We start from the raw sequence: 19,093 nt of genomic DNA on the forward strand, positions 1-19,093 counted from the left end.
CCTCTCTCAAAGCTCTAGCCTCTCAATGCTCATTACTCAAGCCATCAAGCCCCCCCCTCTCTTGAGTCTTGCTCAAGTGACCATCAAGCCCCCCCCTCTCTCTCTCTCTCTCTCAACTCTCAACTTTCAAGCCACTCTCTCCCCCATAGGCCCTCTCTCAAGCCTCTCTCTCTCTCTCAAGCCTTTAGGCTTTCTCTCTCTCAAGAGTCAAGACTCAAGCCTCACTCTCATTTTCTCAAGCCTCTCTCTCTCTCTCTCTCTCTCTCTCAAGCCTATCCATCTCTTGAATCTTCTAACTTCTCTCTCTCTATTACAATGACAAGGGAGAAGAATGAAGCCTTCAATGTGCATGCTATCCATGTAGAGAAAGCCGATGGAAAGTCCAAGTCATATAGGTGGACTTGTAAGTATTGTGGCAAACAATACACAAGTGGAGTTACTAGGCTTCTCCAACATGTTGGAAAGGTGGGGGGGCAAGTTGCGCCATGCAAGGAAGTCCCCCTTGCTATATCCGATGAGATCTTCAACAAGATCAAGGGTGGATTGGGTGCTCACTATGATAGTGGTAGAAGCTCAAGGGCGGATGATGAGGTCATTTCCCCGCCTTGTGATACATCCTCCCCCGCCGCCTCCATCGGTGCCACCTCCGCCTCCGCCTCCTCAAAGAGACAAAGGCTTGAGTCTCCCATGAGGCAAGCCACTCTAGCCCAAGCCACCGGGGGGTTCTCTTCTTCTCTATCACATCTCCGAGAACGGCAACGGCTAGCGGATATAGAGATTGCACGCACCATTATTGAGTGCAATCTCTCATTCCATGTGCTCAAGGTAGATCAATGGAAGTCAATGGTGAAAGCCATTGCAAATGTGGGCCCATGTGAAGGATGGACTGGCGTCTCCTATCATGACATGCGCACGAAGAGGCTTGTGGACGAGAGGGAAAGAATCGATAGATCTCTCAATCCGGTGCGGGCGGCATGGTCCAAGTATGGGTGTAGCATCCTCTCCGACGGATGGAGTGACCGGAAGAAGAGAGGCATCATCAATATACTTGTCTCTTGCCCTCTTGGCACATACTTTGTGCGGGGCGTGGATTCCGGAAAGGCGGGGAGGAAAACATCGGGTGCATTCATATATCGCCATATCAAGCAAGCCATCATGGAGGTAAGTTCCAACTTTCAAATTGCACTTAAGTCTTTAAAGTTTAGGCTTTGGTATATGTGATATGAATCATATGATCATATGTGGCTATATCATGAGTCATGACTCAAGTCTCATACGGCATACGCTCATTGCATCCATTCATGTGCATTGTGACATGTAGGTTGGATCGAAGAACGTGGTGCAAGTCATCACCGACAACGCTTCAAATTGCCGTCGGATGGGGAAGTTGCTCGAGAAGGACTATCCCTCCATAGTATGGACGCCTTGTGCCTCCCATTGCATTGACTTGCTCATGGAGGATATGGGCAAGTTAGTGTGGATGAAGGAAGTAATGACCGAAGCTATCTCTATTGTTACCTTCTTCACCACAAAGGTGAAGGTGCTTGCCATGTTCCGCGAACATAGCAAGTTGGAATTGAAGAAGCCTTCATCTACACGCTTCGCCTACATGTGGCTCGTCTTGGAGCGCCTCCACGATGTGAAATCCTCCCTTCGCCAAACAGTGGTCTCCACAATGTGGAATGAGTGGGATGAGCGAGAATCGGCGGAGGCCAAAGCCATGCAACGGCTTTGCCTAAAGGAGGAGTTTTGGCAGTCGGTCCGCACTATTGTCATTGCGGTCACGCCCTTCTATAGGGTATTGCGGATGACCGACATGGAGGGAGCCACCATGGGCCTTCTTGTTCACTTCATGGGAGAGGCCATAGCAGAGTTACGCGTTTCTCCTTCCATCGACGAGGAGAAGCGCGATGGTATGTTGGCCATTGTGGAGAAGAGATGGAAGTGGATGCGAAGGCCTATCCATGGTCTTGCCGCTTTATTGCATCCGGCTTACAAATCACCCGCCCTCTTCACCAACGTGGAGCTACTTGAAGCCCGAGATGCTTACTTGCCCAAAGCATTGCCGGAGGATCGCCATGGGAAGTTCCTTGAGGAGCTCATAAGCTACAATGACCAAAGGGGAGGAGCCGCGTTTGCATCTACTACCTGTTGGAAGAGGGAATCCCTTGTGAAGCCCCTCTTTTGGTGGGAGACATTTGGGTATGCGCTCTCAAGCCTCCAAAAGGTGGCTTTGAGAATCCTAGCTCAGGATTGCTCTTCGGGTGCATGTGAGAGGAACTGGAGTTCCTACTCACTTGTACACACGAAGTTACGTAATCGCTTGAGCACGCAACAGTTAGAGCGGCTAGTGTATTGCCGCGCTAACTTGCGCATGCTGCGCGCAATGCAAAAGATGGAATCAGCGAGACAGGTATAAGTTACAACTTATAAGTTATAAGTTATAAGCATTCAAATTTCAAACTTCAATGTTTATTGAAATTTGGAACCAAATTCTAATACATTGCTTGTCACTTGATCATTGTACAATGTAGGTGAATGTGGATACATTCAAGCTCACAGGGGACACTCTTCAGAGTGTAAACAAAGTGCAGGATGAGGAGGAGGAGAGGATCTATGCAGAGATCTATCGAGAGCTCGAGTCATTTGATCGACGACCTACTCGCACTTGTCGTGGGCGTGGAGGTAGTGGCAGAGGAGTGCAAGTAGGAAGCCGTGGATGCACGGTTCGTGGTGCTCCCAGGGACATAGTGCATACCTATGTGCGGCGTGGATCGGGTAGCTCCACACTCGCTCTTGCAGATGAGGATGCTCCCTTTGGCTTCTCACATGAGCTTAGAGAGCCCGAGTTCGATGATGAGGGCAACCTTCTTAGCGATGGCGACTTCGGCGAGGCCACTGATGTGTCCTCTTCTCATGAGGATGATTTCAGCGAGAGCTCTGATAGTGATGCCTTTGTCTAGTCTCTCCTTGGGCCTTGGCTCTAGCCTCTCTTTTTGTACTCGCGCCTAGCGCGCATGATCGCATCGCACCTCTATACTTATGTACTTTTGTTTGTCACTTCAAACTTGTTTAGTTGTTTTTAATGATATTTTGGTTTGAAACAACTTCTCTAGACTCTACCCTTCCAAATTGAAAATGTCTATGTTTGTAGGTGTTCTTTAATTTAAAAAACCGTATTTTATCGTACCGTATCCCAAAATTTCATATCGTACCGAATATTCCCGTACGGTATCGTACCGTACGGTATCGTATTTTCGTACCGTGACAACTATGCCAGTGGTATTTGATTATAAGCAGGAGGGTGAGGCCGAGGGAAAGACAAAGGCTCTCATTCGTGCCTATGGCACTGCAAAGGGACAGTAGTTCATTGTCCTCTTTGACATGGGCAGCTCTGAGGATGCCATCTCTCTGCAATTGGCTACCAAGATGAGCTGTACCTTGTTTCCTTATCATCTAGATGTGGACGGGTTTACCCTTGGTCTACGTACACACACCACTCATAAAGCTTAGCAATTTGAGTTTTAGGTTCAGCGGGCCACATTCTAGCAGGATTTCATTGTCTCCTCTCTTTTAGAGTGTGACATGATCCTCGGGATCCAGTGGTTTAGATAGTATACACCCGTTCCTGATTGGAGGTAGGACACTTCCACTATCGATGAAGGTTTTCCTGAGCCTCTCATGATTCGTGGGGATCGGAGCATTCCTGGCATCCCATTTCCCACATTTAGGCCCAACGAGCCATCTGAAAAGGAGTAGAGTGCGTTACTATATGTCCGATTGCCGATGGTCTTAGTCGGAAGGGCACTATTCAGACATTGCAGGAGTCCGCTGTGCTAGAGATTCAAGGCAAAGACTTGAAGGCACAATTTTTGGATTCGGAAGAGTTCGAGACTCAATATCAATTGGTCCTCAATTCAAAACTAGGCCACTATAGTATACGGGATGGTTGGTTCTTTTTCCAGAACCGTCTTTGTGTACTCAAAGAAAAGTGCCATGTCCTTCTCTACGATGTCCATGATTCTCTTGTTGGGGGTCATAGGGGTATCAATAGTACCTCAGAGAAGTTAGAGAGGTCATTCTATTGGCCTAAGATGTGACGGCATGTCTACCAACATGTCGAATCATGCTAGATATGTCAAAAAGTGAAAGTTCCTCATACCAAACAAGCAGGGTTACTTTAGCCTTTGCCTATTCCTGAGGGATCCTTTCACGACATCAAGTTTTGCATGCTCATTCCATGCAAGCAGACAACCCTACAACCGAGGACATAGCTCGCTTGTTCATACGGTTTTGGTACGCCATTGGTGGTTTGCCACGTACTATCACATCAGATAGAGATGCAAAATTTATGTCCCATTTTTGGAGAGCATTGTTTGACAATTTTGGGACTAAGTTGCAGTTGTCTAGCACATTCCATCCTCAAACAGATGGCCAAACAGAAATATACAATCAATTGGCCTTTGACGTTCTCAAATCATACTGCCATGACCAGTAGTCGAAATGGGAACAGTATCTTCCTTTTGTTCAAGCAATTCTAAACGATACTTGGACGTTGTACGAGACAGCATTTAGTCGCCGGTTCTCATCTCTTTTGACGAGACAGGTGTCACCATTTGGCTGCCCATTTGGTCCATCTTCATTTCTGGTGCCACTTCTATGGGACTGTCACTCCATAGAGCGGCCAAATTTGTGCCATGTTCACATGAGGCTAGGTCGGTGTCTCATGTGAAAGGGCTAGTTACTTGTCACATGGACGGGACCCATTCTGGTGCCACCCGTGTGACCAGGATCGTGTTATATGGACGGGAGCTTGTATCGTGCCACCCGTGTATGGCCAGGACGGTGTCTTGTCCATGGTCCTGTCACTCCATGGAAGGACCCATGTTTGTACCGCGTCTTGACTATGGGATTGTCACTTCATAGGAAGGCTAGGGTTTCACATTTTGTCGCGCCAAATTCGTGTTCGACTGGAATGTTTTGTACAAGTTTCATGAAAGGGAGATTTTGTCCATTACATGTGCACGTGCATTCATCTTTGCTTGTTCGAAACTGTTTTCGCGTGACTTGTATTTGTGTATTTGCCTGCAATGAAGTGCCACTTACTCAGCGGGGACGCCTGCTAGTGAGTTGTGAAACTTGCTCTATCTTCTGACATGTTTTGTTGCATGTGAACAAGTGGTAAGTATAGTGTATTCATTTATTTTAATGTGTTATTCTAACCTTTGTATTTATAAGGCTATGTATTCACACTCATTAAAATTATTGGCCATGGGCAATAATAAATGTGGGTGCCCAAAACCCATTTGAAGAAAGTCGTGTATGTACCATAAAGAACAACACATATTAGGCTGGACAGGGGCCATGTAAGGTGAAAACGTGGAGGCAAGAGCCTTGGCCAGCCTGATGCTCTCCCTTTGTTGCCGACGTGTTGAAGCGAAGCGTGACGCTCTCCCTCTGTTGCCGACGTGCTGAAGCAAACCCCAGACGCTCTCCCTCGTGGTCGGCGTGCTGAAATGGAACCTGTACACTATCACTCTCTTCTAGCCGATTGAAGGAAGGTGGACTGGCACCCGATTCCTTCTCTCTCTTCCAACCGACTGAAGCACCCGATTCCTTCTCTCTCTTCCAGCCGACTGAAGGAAGGTACCCGATTCCCTCTTCATCCAGTGGACTGCAGCATTCAACTTGCTCTCTCTCTCTCTCTCTCTCTACATGACGGTGGCAGGGTGGTCATCGTGGAGCGACGCTCTACATGACGGTGCGAGACCTATGGGACCAAATTAAAGCTGGCAGCCTGGAACTGCTATGGATCCCTCAGACTTGATGTAGGTGCCTTTGAGGACAGCTTTAGAGATAGAGATATAGTCTTCTACTCGGAGACTCACCAGGCCCCTGGTCAGATGATGCCACAGGTGACAGGATACAGATGGGAGACAGCTTGCAGAGTAGGGACGAGATCGGTACACAGTAGTAGAGGATCAGGAGGGGTGGCAGTTCTTTTCAGGGAGGAGCTGCAACCGCTTCTACACATAGTTCGGAGAGATGATCAGGCCAGATATATGTGGGTGAGACTGAGGGCCGACACAGGCAGATTCCTGTATATTGCCATATGCTATTTTGCTCCTAGTACATCGACATATGCAGCACCTAGAGGGCAGTCTCCTTTCTCTGTGCTAGATGATGACATATGGGAGTTCTCTAGGGATGGAGACATCATCCTGTTAGGGGACTTTAATGCCCGGACGGGCAACCGCCAGACAGCCTTTTATGATACCTCGGAGGAGATGCTGAGAGAGTTGGACACTCTGGATATGGGATTAGACAGACGCTCACAGGATGTGGAGTGCACAGAGTATGGGAGATATTTGGTAGATATGGGGACTGCGCATGGGTTGGCCATACTTAATGGCTTGCAGAGGTTTCCGTCAGCAGCTGGATTTACTTGCTTTCCACATAGACATGGTGCTAGCACAGTGGATTATGTTATGGCTATGCCCAGCTTTGTTTCATGCATTGAGGACTTCACAGTTGGATCTCGGCCCATTGGGGTAGTAGTGGATCATGCATTGTTGACATTGACCATCTCTTTTCACTTTACCACAGCTCAGAGGACACGAGGGGCAGATCACACTCGATATACTTTTACCTCAGAGACTGATGCTGTCTACACAGATGGGATTTATAGACGTCTGTACACAGAGGAGCCAGGGAGACCTTTGGAGGAGTTGACCCATATACTGACAGAGACTTTACATGATGCAGCGAGAGAGGCATATCCACATACTCAGCCTGGACAGAGACAGCATTCTAGATGTATGCCCCAGAACAGCTGGTATGATGAGGAGTGCAGAGAGACCAGAGCCCGACTGCAGCGGGAGGTTGCTTTGGGAGTCACTACTCACCGACAGTCACGTATTGCCTTCCGACGCCTTGTGCGAAGGAAGAAGCGGGCCTTCCTTTCTCAGCTAGAGCAGGAATTATACCAGCTGTTCTTGAGCCAGGATTCGAGGGAGGCTTGGCGTCTGTTTCATGAGTCCTCCCCTGCTTTGGCCATCACTTCTACAGAGGTCTGGGGTAGTTATGCAGCATCTCTATATACAGTTCCTGGACAGACACCTTTTCCTGACCCGCCAGCACCATGCCCACAGACATGTACTTTCTTTACCGCAGAGATGGTAAGGAAGGCCATTGATAGGATGAAGATTGGGAGAGCATATGATCACGATGGATTGGTTGCTGAGCACTTTATTCATGCGAGAGACATGCTGGCAGAGCTTCTAGCAGTGATGTTCAATCGTGCTATGTGCGAAGGCTTACCCGAGACTTGGAGTAGGTCCACCATCGTGCCTATCTTCAAGTCAGGGGACCCTATGCAGCCAGGGAATTATCGCACTATTATGATTGGTCACACACTAGCACGATTGTATGCATCCATTCCTGAGCAGCAGTTGAGTAGATGGGCAGAGAGAGTTGGCATTCGAGCAGAGGGACAGGCAGGGTTCAGGAGAGGTTTCTCTACTCTTGACCACATCTTGACTTTGCGGGCCATTATTGAGGAGGGCAGGTCGCATGGGCGACGGATTTATTGTAGCTTTGTGGACTTCCGCAAAGCATTTGATACAGTGCCTAGAGCCAGATTGATGAGGCGATTACAGGAGATGGGGGTACCCACAGAGCTCATATGGGGAATTATGGCTTTATACAGATCAGTTGCAGGACAGGTACGCACCCCAGAAGGGGTCTCTACTTTGGTTCACTCCACTATAGGAGTGAAGCAAGGTTGCCCGTTATCTCCTTCACTGTTTGGTATGTATGTGGATGAGGCTTCTGACTACATTGAGAGATTGGGGGACAGAGGAGCCCAGGTAGCAGGTACATGGATCCCACTATTGTTATATGCTGATGATATTGTGTTGATCTCTGACTCCCCTGAGGGTATGCAGCGTCATCTGGATGCTTTACATGAGTTTGCACATGATAGTGGATTGTCTGTCAACCTTGGCAAAACCAAGGTTATGGTGTTTAACACCACGCCACAGTGGGTTAGGCGATCAGCTTCCACATTTACATATGGGCAGGAGATTGTGGAGTATACAGATGCATATACATATCTTGGGGTAGTATTCAGTGGGCCAGTGTTTTCGATGAGGAGAGCAGCAGAGACTAGATTGACTAGAGCACATGCAGCCCTGGGTGGTTTGGAGAGGATGTGTTCGCAGGTTCAGTTTCAGGAACCTCGAACGAAACTCTGGCTTTTTGACACTCTAGTGACATCAGCTATGCTTTATGGAGTGCAGATATGGGGACCTTCAGTGGGCCTTCACAGCGCAGGCGGGTGGAGAGGTATGGAGAGGCCTTTGGTATCTATGATTGCTAGGCTTATTAGAGCCAAGGCTGTGGTACCTCATGAGGTTATTCGAGCAGAGCTGGCGGTTGCCCCTCTGGTGATTGAGGCTCTTACGAGATCAGTCTCCTACATACATGGCTTGTGGGATCTCCCCCGAGACAGATATGCACGCCTCGCCCTGGAGTCCTCTCGACAGTTAGCTTTACAGGGAGACACGGCTTGTTGGTATGGACAGATGACATCTTGGTTCCAGGCACATGGTTTTAGCATGGACAGATTGCCTCCCTTCCAGTATTCTCTGGAGGCACCCTCTCTCACTCTTACACGGACAGAGATTACCAGACTCATCCGTCAGGATTTAGTTCAGCTGGACATTAGGAGGACATGGATACAGCCGACTGAGGAGCTGGGCACGAAGATGGCTTTCTACAGAGAGCATTTTCTTCAGCTCACAACAGATGGTTTTGTGATCAGACCCAGTTACATGGATGTACACTTGTCTCATGCAGTACGATGTGCTATTGGTCAGATTCGCACATCCTCACACCAGCTTGAGATTGATATAGAGGTATACCAGCTGAGGCCAGGATATGCCGAGTATGCCATGGGGAGCTAGAGACAGAGCTGCATTATATATGCCATTGTACTGCATACTATGAGATACGTGGTCGTTTCCACTGTTTATTCAGAGAGGGTTTTGGACCACTTTCCAGAGTCATGAGGTACCAGGACCAGAGGTGTTTGGGATTGTTCTTGCTTGAGCTGCGGAGACATAGAGATAGCCTGCTTAGGCGCACAGAGAGCCAGACTCAGAGGCACATTACGGACTTCTTTAGTCCGGCCATCACTGCGCCAGATGGACCACAGCAGCAGCAGGACATGGATACCGCCCACACCAGGGGTACACTGATTGATCGTGCGATTGAGCTTGGGCGGTCCAGACGCCCACGACTACGGAGGAGGGCATCCCAGCATAGACGGAGGTTGCAGCGGCAGATTCGGATTATTCTTGCGAGGCATGCGAGACACCCAGTCAGGGTGCTGACCACAGAGGATATTGAGGAGATCCGCCAGTGTCCGATGCGGCACATATTATGAGATGGAGGTACCTCCATAGTGTACCTTCCAGTTCCAGTTTCATTTTCTAGGTGCCAGTAGTATCATCTTTATTTTTCATTTTTCTGGGTTTTTTTTTATCCAGACATTGTATCAGATCCACCATGATGTAACTTTTGGTCTCATAGGTCATTATGGCCTTTTGAAGACGTTAATATAACATTTCATTTCATTTCATTTCATTTCTCTCTTAGTCCTTGTGCAACAGGGTTACTGCTCCGTACAGCATGTACCTGCCCGAAGCTGATTGTACTTGATTTGTACCAGCCTGTAGGATGCAGGATACTACTCCACGTGGGATGGCAATAGTTCACACCGTAGAAACAGGTTTTTCTACTCTTATCTAGCAAGATTTTTGGTGCAAATTAAATCTCTCTACTATGTTTTGCAGAGCTTCTTTTGCAAATGTTTCTTTTCTCTCTCTCTCTCTCTCTCTCTCTGGGAATTCTGTGAGATCCTGTGTCCATGTGCTTGCCCTGACTGTGCTCTTAAGTTTTGAGAGCTAGTGAAGGTCAGTGGGCCTCGGAATTTGGGAGCAAAGCTTCATTTGGAGTTCCAGGTTTTCCTCCCTCCACGGTGAATCACCCTGCCAGGTGTTAGTACGGGCGTGCCTGTTAGTGCACGGTCCCAAAAGACCAGTGTAGTGCGGGTGCTTAGCCCAGTGAAGGTGGGAGACTGCTTGTGACACGGTCTTCATCAACAAATGGTTTCGTCACCGATAACATCTATGGTATTTGATCCATTTGTATTCACTCCTTGTATGGAGGAAATCTGGCTCATAAGCCCGTGAAACTTGTAATCATCAAATACTCCAAGAAATACAATTTGTATTGAGGGGGAGGGGGGGTCGGCCCTTTCTGGCCCTAGTGGTGGTGTCAATTTGTATTTAGTCATTTTCAGATTTGTGGATGCTTATGTTGTTCATAATTGCCAAGGTTAAGTGATCTAAGTGTGTGCATTTGTTTTCCGATTGTGGTCGGCCTCATGTGTGGAGCAATTGCATTGGTATCAGAGCCCGGTTGTCTCTTTTTCTCAAGAGGGGACATGGTGTTTTGAAATTGGAAGCAATCACATAGACACTTGACTCAATGGACAGCCAAGGCAATCCTTTGGAAGTGCCAAATTCAAGGGGTCAATCAAGTGCCGCTCGAGATTCTGATGCATTGCATGGAAGGCACAAGCCCCTTGAGAGGGTTTATGGCAGTGCTTTGATGGGACAACCATCCCGTGGAAAAGAGTTTATGCATGAGGATGAGCCTGATGCATTGAGGGCTGAATTGGAACACATGAAGAAGCTTTTGCAGGCAAAGGAGCAAGAGCTGAATTTTTTGCATGAAGATCCACATATGCAAAGTGTCATTGAAGCAAAGAAAGTTGATGGTATGGTGGATATGACCTTTGAGTCCATGGTTCATTAAGTGGGCAAGAAGCGAAGGGAATCGGCACTCTCCTATCTCATCCGAAAGGGTGACCTCAAAGAGGGAGAGGATGGGGAGTTAATGTTCAAGAATCCACCTCGTTTGAAGCCTGGTGACCCAGCATCTCAACGGTTGAGATCTTATGTACACAGGGAAGAGGTGTTAAGTCACTTCTCGCCATGCATCTACTCCGCATGGGACAAGAGGAAACAGGTATGTGCATGTTGGTGCCAACGGAAGGCATGGTGGTCAAGTGGATTCGAAGCATGTATTTCATGGTGAGAGTGGTCGGCATGCTAGCTGAAAAACTTTACCCATTGAGTTGTCTCGTGGTGAGACATTGCATCATTCAGGGAGGTCACATGCATCTGGGCCACAGATTCATAGAGCACATGCCACCGTGCCTCGTGAAAAACCTTTGGTTGCTTATGAAGCTCATGCAGAGAGGGCTGTTCCGTTGGATATAGGGAAGAGGGAAGAACATGAGTCACATGCCAAAAAGCTCAAGGAGTTTAAGGCAGGCGATAAGTCTGTCAAGTTTGATGCCTTTCATGGAGAATATGATGCATCTAAAGTGCTAGCATTTGTGGCACAATTTAACATTGCTTACAGTGATGAGGACTTTACCGGGAAGTCTAAAGTTTGCAATGCAAGCATGTTCTTGAAGGGGACAGCCGCACATTGGTGGATCATCGAAAAGGCCACCAAAGATTCCATTTTGTACTTGGAAAGAGTTCAAGGACAGATTTTATGCCTAGTTTTTGCCTCCAAATGCGGAGCAGACTCTCACACAGAAGTGGGATAGACTTGAGCAGAAAGACAATGAGAGTGTGTAACAATATGTTAACAAGTTTTGGAAGGTCTTGCTTGAGGTTACTCCCTTTATGCATCTTTCCGAAGATGAGAAGAACAGGAAGTTTCACTTCGGGTTGCAACTAGCCTACTGTTTGGGCATCAAATTGCACCCGAAACGCACCATCCGAAACACACCCTTGAGCAGCTCATAGCATCTGCTCTTGCTATGGAGCAATTGGTACTTAAAATTAAGCAAGATAATTGGGGTTCCAAGGGCAAAGAGAGGGCTGTCCCAAACTTGCAAAAAGGTGGACAGCCACCTAAAAAGAACTTTCGGGAAGCCCAAAAGGGAGGTAAAGTAGAAAATACCTCATCTAAGGACAATGGGTGAAAGAAGAACAAGTTTGGCTTGACTCCCGAGCAAAGGGAGCAATATGCGAAAGAGGGGAAATGCTTTTCTTGTGGTAGCAAAGAGCACATGTTTAGGCAATTCCCAAACCGCAAGCAAAAGCAAGAGGACAAGCAACCTAAGGTTAATGTGCATGCCATTCCCGATGTGCAAGGTACGATTGAGCATGATGGCAAAGAGAGGGTGGTTGCCCTGTTTATGTTTGATGATTATGCGATGGATAACTTCATCTCTACACAGATGGCAGTCGCCTTGGGCATAGAGATTGGGGACATGGGACCCCGGATTGAGGCAGAGGTTGCTTTTGTGGGCAAAGAGGTGTAGGTCACTCCTCTTATTGGGAAGTTGCGCATACACATATAGGGTTATCTGGATTATGAGCACTTCTTCATTGCTCCTCTAAATGGATGTGATGTATTGCTTGGTAAGCCTTGGCATCATAGGCTTGAGCGTCCCACGAAGAGTACAAAACAAACATGATCACTTTTATGCATAAAGGCCGCATGCATATCACTGATGATGGCAAAGAAGGGGATTCCATCCTAGTTGTATCACACATCCAGATTAATAAGGCAATGAAAAAGAGTCTTTTCGCATACTCGGTTTTTGTTCGTGATAAGATTGAACAAAGTAATGTGAATGTGGATGTATTGACTCAAGATAGGCTGAATTTTCTTAATGCATATAGAGATTGTTTTGTTGATGCATTGCTAGGAGAACTACCTCTTGAGAGGCCTGAGGATCTGTTGGAAACATGGATCCTCCCACTTCCCGGGAGGTCACTCATCCCAGGTGTGTTCCTACGCAAGCGCGCTTAACTGAGGTGTTCCACAAATTAGTCTAGCCATCCAGACCCCAAAACCTTAAGGTGTTAGGTGACCTCCGGTAATCCAATTTGTAGAAACCTCAACTTGCCAAGATTCAGACCCAATCTCACCACGTGAGCTGGTTCTCTCTAGAAGTGTGGATTGCATCTCCAACACCCCTCCTCAAGCCACACTTTGGTTGAGGTCTTAGCTTCGAACATCACAACCTGCGCTCTGATACCATGTTGGAAACATGGATCCTCCCACTTCCCGGGAGGTCACTCATCCCAAGTGTGTTCCTACGTAAGCGCGCTTAACTGAGGTGTTCCACAAATTGGTCTAGCCATCCAGACCCCAAAACCTTAAGGTGTTAGGTGACCTCCGGTAATCCAATTTGTAGAAACCTCAACTTGCCAAGATTCAAACCCAGTCTCACCACGTGAGCTGGTTCTCTCTAGGAGTGTGGATTGCATCTCCAACAGGATCATCGCATAGATCTTGTGCTAGGAAGTTTCCCACCTAACAAACCTGCAGACTCTGTGAGTGCTGCACAACAAGAGGAAATCATGAAGCAGGTTAATGAGCTTTTGGAGAAGGGTTTGGTTTAGCTAAGATCCTCACTTTTTTGCTCTCCCGTGCTTCTTGTGCAAAAGAAAGATGGATCATTCCGTATGTGCGTGGATTACCGAGCTCTAAACAAGCTCACCATCAAGAATCGGTTTTTGATTCCGCGCATAGATGACATCTTGGATAAACTTGATGGTTCAGCTTGTTTTAGCCGCATCGATTTGAAGAGTGGTTATCACCAGATTCGTGTGGTATCCCAGGATGTCCATAAGACCGCATTCAGGACAGCTTTTGGATTGTATGAGTTTTTAGTGATATCTTTTGGCCTTACCAATGCCCCGGCAACATTTAACCATATGATGGACAGTAACTTTAGAGCCCATCGTAAATTCAGAGGTGTATTCTTTGATGACATCTTGGTTTTCTCCAAGAATGAGCAAGAGCATAGGATTCACTTGGCAATAGTGTTTGACGAGTTGCGAAAGCATAAACTCTTCATAAATGCTCATTACAAGAGGTTCATAAGGCATTTTACTAAGATTGCCTCGCCATTACATGAGCTTACAAAGAAAAAAGCCACTTTTAAATGGACCCAGGACGAGCAGGATGCCTTCTACCAACTCAAGGATGTTATCATATGTGGGCCTATATTGATCATTCCGGACTTGCAAAAACCATTCACGGTGGAATGTGATTCTTGTGGGAATTGCATAGGGGTTGTCCTAAATCAAGAGGGTCATGTAGTAGCCTTCGAAAGTCGTAGATTGCATGATGCAAAGACCCATATGGATATTTATGAAAAAGAGCTCTTGGCTGTAATTCATGCCTTGAAAATATGAAAGCATTATCTTCTTGGGGCTGAATTTATAGTCAAAACCGATCACCAAAGTTTGAGGTACTTTTTATCTCAAACAAAACTCTCGGAGAAACAAATGAGAATTGCAAATTTCCTTTCTATGTTCCATTTTCAGATTATACATACTCTGGGAAAGAAGAATGTAGTGGCAGATGCTTTGTTCAGGAGGCCATATGTGGCTGCCGTTTCAGTAGACTCACATGGGGATTTGACTGCCATGTGTGATTTGTACCATTTGGATGCTGATTTTTGCCATATTTGGGCTGATTTGATGGCTGGTCACACACATGCCTCTTATGTGATCAAAGAGGGTTATCTCATGAAGGATAATTGCTTATGTGTGGTGAAGGATATGCGTCCAAAGGTTATGGAGGAATGTCACGCTCCACCTTATGTTGGTCATAGAGGTATTTTACCTATGATACCCATGATAGAGAGAGATTTATTTTGGCCAAGCATGCGTAAAGACATTGAGGCTTATGTACACGCATGTATTGAGGCTTATGTACACGCATGTATTACTTACTAGAAGGTGAAATTTGATAGGCAAAAGCTTCCAAGTTTGCTTCAGCCTTTGCCTATTCCCTCGCAGCCATGGGAAAGCATTACTATGGACTTCATTATGGACTTGCCTAAATCCCCGCAAGGCAATGATGCTATTTGGACCATTGTGGACAGGTTTAGCAAGCAAGCTCACTTCTTTCTAGGAGATACCTTGTGAAGTGTAAAAATTATTTACCCATTGATTCAAAGTGGGTAGATGAGGATTACTTTGTTGATTACCCGCAACTTTTGCAGGTGTATCTTGAGGCTTTTTAGTTGAGGTCAACTATTTAGAAGCCGGGGGGGGGATGTCACCATTTCGTCGCCCATTTGGTCCATCTTCATTTCTGGTGCCACTTCTATGGGACTGTCACTCCAAAGAGCGGCCAGATTTGTGCCATGTTCACATGAGGCCAGGTTAGTGTCTCATGTGAAAGGGCCAGTTACTTTGTGTCACATGGACGAGAGCCAGTCTCGTGCCACTCGCGTGTGACCAGGACCGTGTCATATGGACGGGAGCTTGTATCGTGCCACTCGTGTATGGCCAGGACGGTGTCTTGTCCATGGGACTGCCACTCCATGGAAGGACCCGTGTTTGTACTACGTCTTGCCTATGACTCCATAAGAGGGCCAGGGTTTCACATTCTGCTGCGCCAGATTCGTTTCCAACTAGAATGTTTTATAGAAGTTTCATGAAAGGGAGATTTTGTCCATTACATGTGCACGTGCATCCATCTTTGCTTGTCTGAAACTGTTTCGTGTGACTTGTATTTGTGTATTTGCCTGCAATGAAGTGCCACTTACTGAGCGGGGACGCCTGCCAATGAGCTGTGAAACGTGCCCTATCTTTTGACATGTTTTGTTGCATGTGAACAGATGGTAAGTATAGTGTATTCATTTATTTTAATGTGTTATTCTAACCTTTGTATTTATAAGGCTATGTATTCACACTCATTAAAATTATTGGCTATGGGTAATAATAAATGTGGGTGCCCAAAACTCATTTGAAGAAAGCCGTGTATGTACCATAAAGAACACACACATATAGGCTGGATGGGGGCCACATAAGGTGAAGATGTGGAGGCAAGAGCCTTGGCTAGTCCGACGCTCTTCCTCTACTGCTGATGTGCTGAAGCAAAGCCCGATGCTCTCCCTCTGCCGTGGACGTGTTGAAGCAAAGCCTGGACGCTCTCCCTCGTGGTGGTCGGCGTGCTGAAACGCTCTTCTAGCCGACTGAAGGAAGGTGGACTGAAGCACCCAATTCCTTCTCTCTCTTCCAGGCGACTGAAGGAATTCTATGAGATCCTGTGTCCTTGTGATTGTCCTGACCGTGCTCTCAAGTTTTGAGAGCCAGTGAAGGTCAGTGGGCCTGGGAATTTGGGAGCAAAGCTTCATTTGGAGTACCAGGTTTTTCTCCCTCCGTGGTGAATCACCTTGCCAGGTGTTAGTATGGGCGTGCCTGTTGGTGCACGGTCCCGGAAGACCAGTGTAGTGCGGGACCCGGGTGCTTAGCCCAGTGAAGGTGGGAGACTGCCTGTGACACGGTCTTCATCAACAAATGGTTTTGTCACCGACAACATCTATGGTATTTGATCCATTTGTATTCACTCCTTGTATGGAGCAAATCTGGCTCATAAGCCTGTGAAACTTGTAATCATCAAACTCTCCAAGAAATACAATTTGTATTGAGGGGGGGAGGGGGGAGGGGTGTCCTTTCCGGCCCCAATGGTAGTGTCAAGTTGTATTTAGTCATTTTCAGATTTGTGGATGCTTATGTTGTTCATAATTGCCAAGGTTAAGTGATCTAAGTTTGTGCATTTGTTTTCCGATTGTGGTCAGTCTCTTGTGGGGAGCGGTTGCAACAGGTGTCACCATCTCTCAACATGACTGCTATGCGGAAGTGTGCTTAATGATGATTAACGCAATGGAATAAAGATTAATGCTAATCACATGCTCATGACACAAAGAAGTAGAGAGAAGGAGAAGAGAGACTCTTTACCTAACCTACTCCTGAAGGGAGAGAGTTAGGGTTTCATGTGGGAGACATACACAGAGAAGAAGGGAGAGAGAGAGAGATATGTGGGGATAAGTCAACTCACAGTATGAGTGTGTGACTCCCCTATCACACATGTATATTTGCTCTAGTACACATAGTGCACTTCGTACATTAAAAGTACGAAGTGTACTATGTACTATAAAACTTATGGGCTAGTACACACTACAAGGGTGGGCATAATGCCTTTACCCCAACAACCTCCCACTTAAAGGCAAAGTGCCCTTAAGTAAAGGAAAAGAAAAAATCAGCATGTACATGATAGTATACAAGGCCATATCAAGGCTGAAACTGGCCTCATCCAATGCCCATTAAGTGTCTGCAATGAGCAAACCGCTTTGGAGGCAAACTCTTTGTCAACAGATCAGCTGGGTTGTCATCCGTATGAATCTTGACAAGCTGAATCAGCTTGTTCTCTATCACCTCTCTGATGAAGTGATACTTCACATCCACATGCTTCGTCTTTGCATGAAAGACAGGATTCTTTGCCAACTGGATGGCACTCTGATTGTCACAATGCAACGATGGAATATCCCCTGTATAATCCAAATCAACCACTAACCGAGATAGCCATAATGCCTCCTTGCAAGCCTCTGTGGCTGCAATATGCCTCTGTAGTAGATAAGGCAGTGCACTTCTGCATCCAGGATATCCATGACACAGCACCTCCTGTGAATGTAAACACATAACCGGTAGTAGACTTCCGGTTATCTGGATGATGACCGGCATAATAATCCGTGTAACCATGCACTAATGCATCCTGTTTTTTTGCCAATGTATTCCTTCTGAGACAAATACAACACATGCTGATTTCTGTCCCGAAGTATCCGCATACCCAAAATGTGATTTGCATCACCCAAATCCTTCATATCAAAGGTTTTATGCAGCCTCTTCTTCAAGGCATCCATCTCTTTACGAGATTTCCCGGCAATCAACATACAAGATGAGGATCAATAGACTGCCATCCAAAGCTTTCTTGGTGTATAAGCAGTGATCTATGTCACTCCTCCTGAAATCCTGGGATTTCATGAATGTATCAAATTTATGATACCATTCCCTTGGTGCCTGTTTGAGCCCATAAAGACTCTTTTTCAGCTTGCATACAAGCTTCTCCTTTCCATTTACTGCATAACCCTCTGGCTGTTGCATATATATCTCCCCATGGAGATCACCGTGAAGAAAAGCAGTCTTCACATCCATCTGAATCAAATCCAGATCATCATGAGCAACCAAAGCTAATACAGCTCTAAGTGTGGTCATTTTGACCACTGGAGAGAAGATCTCATCAAAGTCCACACCATATTCCTACTTGAAGCCCTTAGCCACTAACCTGGCTTTGTATCTTGGCTTTGCATTAGGTGCAACTTTGAGCCTGTAAACCCACTTGCATGGCAAAACCTTCTTGCTTGTAGGCAAATGCACCAACTTCCATGTTCCATTTTTGTGCAGAGAATCCATCTCTGACTTCATAGCACGCTCCCAAAGAGCCTTGTCTGCCCTCTGTAAAGCCTCCTTATAACATGAGGGCTCCCCACAGTCAGTGAGCATCAAGTAGTCAACCCTTGGAACAAACCTGTCAGGGGGTCTGGAAGGTCTTGTGGACCTCCGTACCCAATGACCATCATTTGCAGGTTGCTGTCCAGCCTGCATATCACCTATTGGTGGCTCCTGTTCCATGCCATAAGGTTGAAAGATCATGCCCGGTATGTCCTCTAACTGTGATATCCATAGGGATATCTTCTGCCATCTCTGGCTGTCCATTTGGACCATTTTCAGCACCATTTAAGGGCTGGTTTTGTTGCTGTAATGGCTGATTTACAGCCCTTGGTTGTTGTCCATGATGTCCATCATCATCAAAGATGACTTTGCCAGGCTCCTGTTGCCTTGCAAGCTCCTTATACATGCATGTTTCATCAAAAATGACATCATTGTTGCGTATAATCTTTCTATTCATTGGATCCCAAAGTCTATACCCCATTTCACCTCTGTCACCAGATCCTAGGAATATGCATTTGTGAGACTTAGGATCAAGTTTGGTGCGTATTTCCCTGCGTATGTGCACGTACGCAACACAACCAAACACTTTCAAGTGCTTGTAGGACGGAGGCTTCCCTGTCCATACTTCCTCTGGCACTTTCCCACCAAGCCTCGTGTTAGGTGACCTGTTTATAAGATGAATG

The 19,093-nt window shown here is 46.6% G+C and overlaps 3 protein-coding genes across 9 annotated transcripts in view; all 3 read left to right on the forward strand.

Annotated features, from left to right (window-relative positions):
• Nucleotides 1–19,093, forward strand: part of LOC147635951 (outer envelope protein 80, chloroplastic-like) — a 77,971-nt gene that overhangs the window by 17,651 nt on the left and 41,227 nt on the right. The gene's annotated exons all lie outside the window — the stretch shown is intronic.
• On the forward strand, nt 688–1,221 carry LOC147635952 (uncharacterized). The gene has a single exon (XM_086802021.1). The coding sequence runs from the start codon at nt 688–690 to the stop codon at nt 1,219–1,221; it is 534 nt and encodes a 177-aa protein (XP_086658147.1).
• Nucleotides 1,199–3,270, forward strand: LOC147635953 (uncharacterized). Its single transcript, XM_086801364.1, has 2 exons — nt 1,199–2,413; nt 2,535–3,270. The coding sequence occupies exons 1-2, from the start codon at nt 1,379–1,381 to the stop codon at nt 2,961–2,963; spliced, it is 1,464 nt and encodes a 487-aa protein (XP_086657490.1). The 5' UTR covers nt 1,199–1,378; the 3' UTR covers nt 2,964–3,270.

This window comes from Cibotium barometz, chromosome 8, assembly GCF_041138505.1.
Source record: "Cibotium barometz isolate CiBa-2024 chromosome 8, ASM4113850v1, whole genome shotgun sequence".
NCBI lineage: Eukaryota > Viridiplantae > Streptophyta > Polypodiopsida > Cyatheales > Cibotiaceae > Cibotium > Cibotium barometz.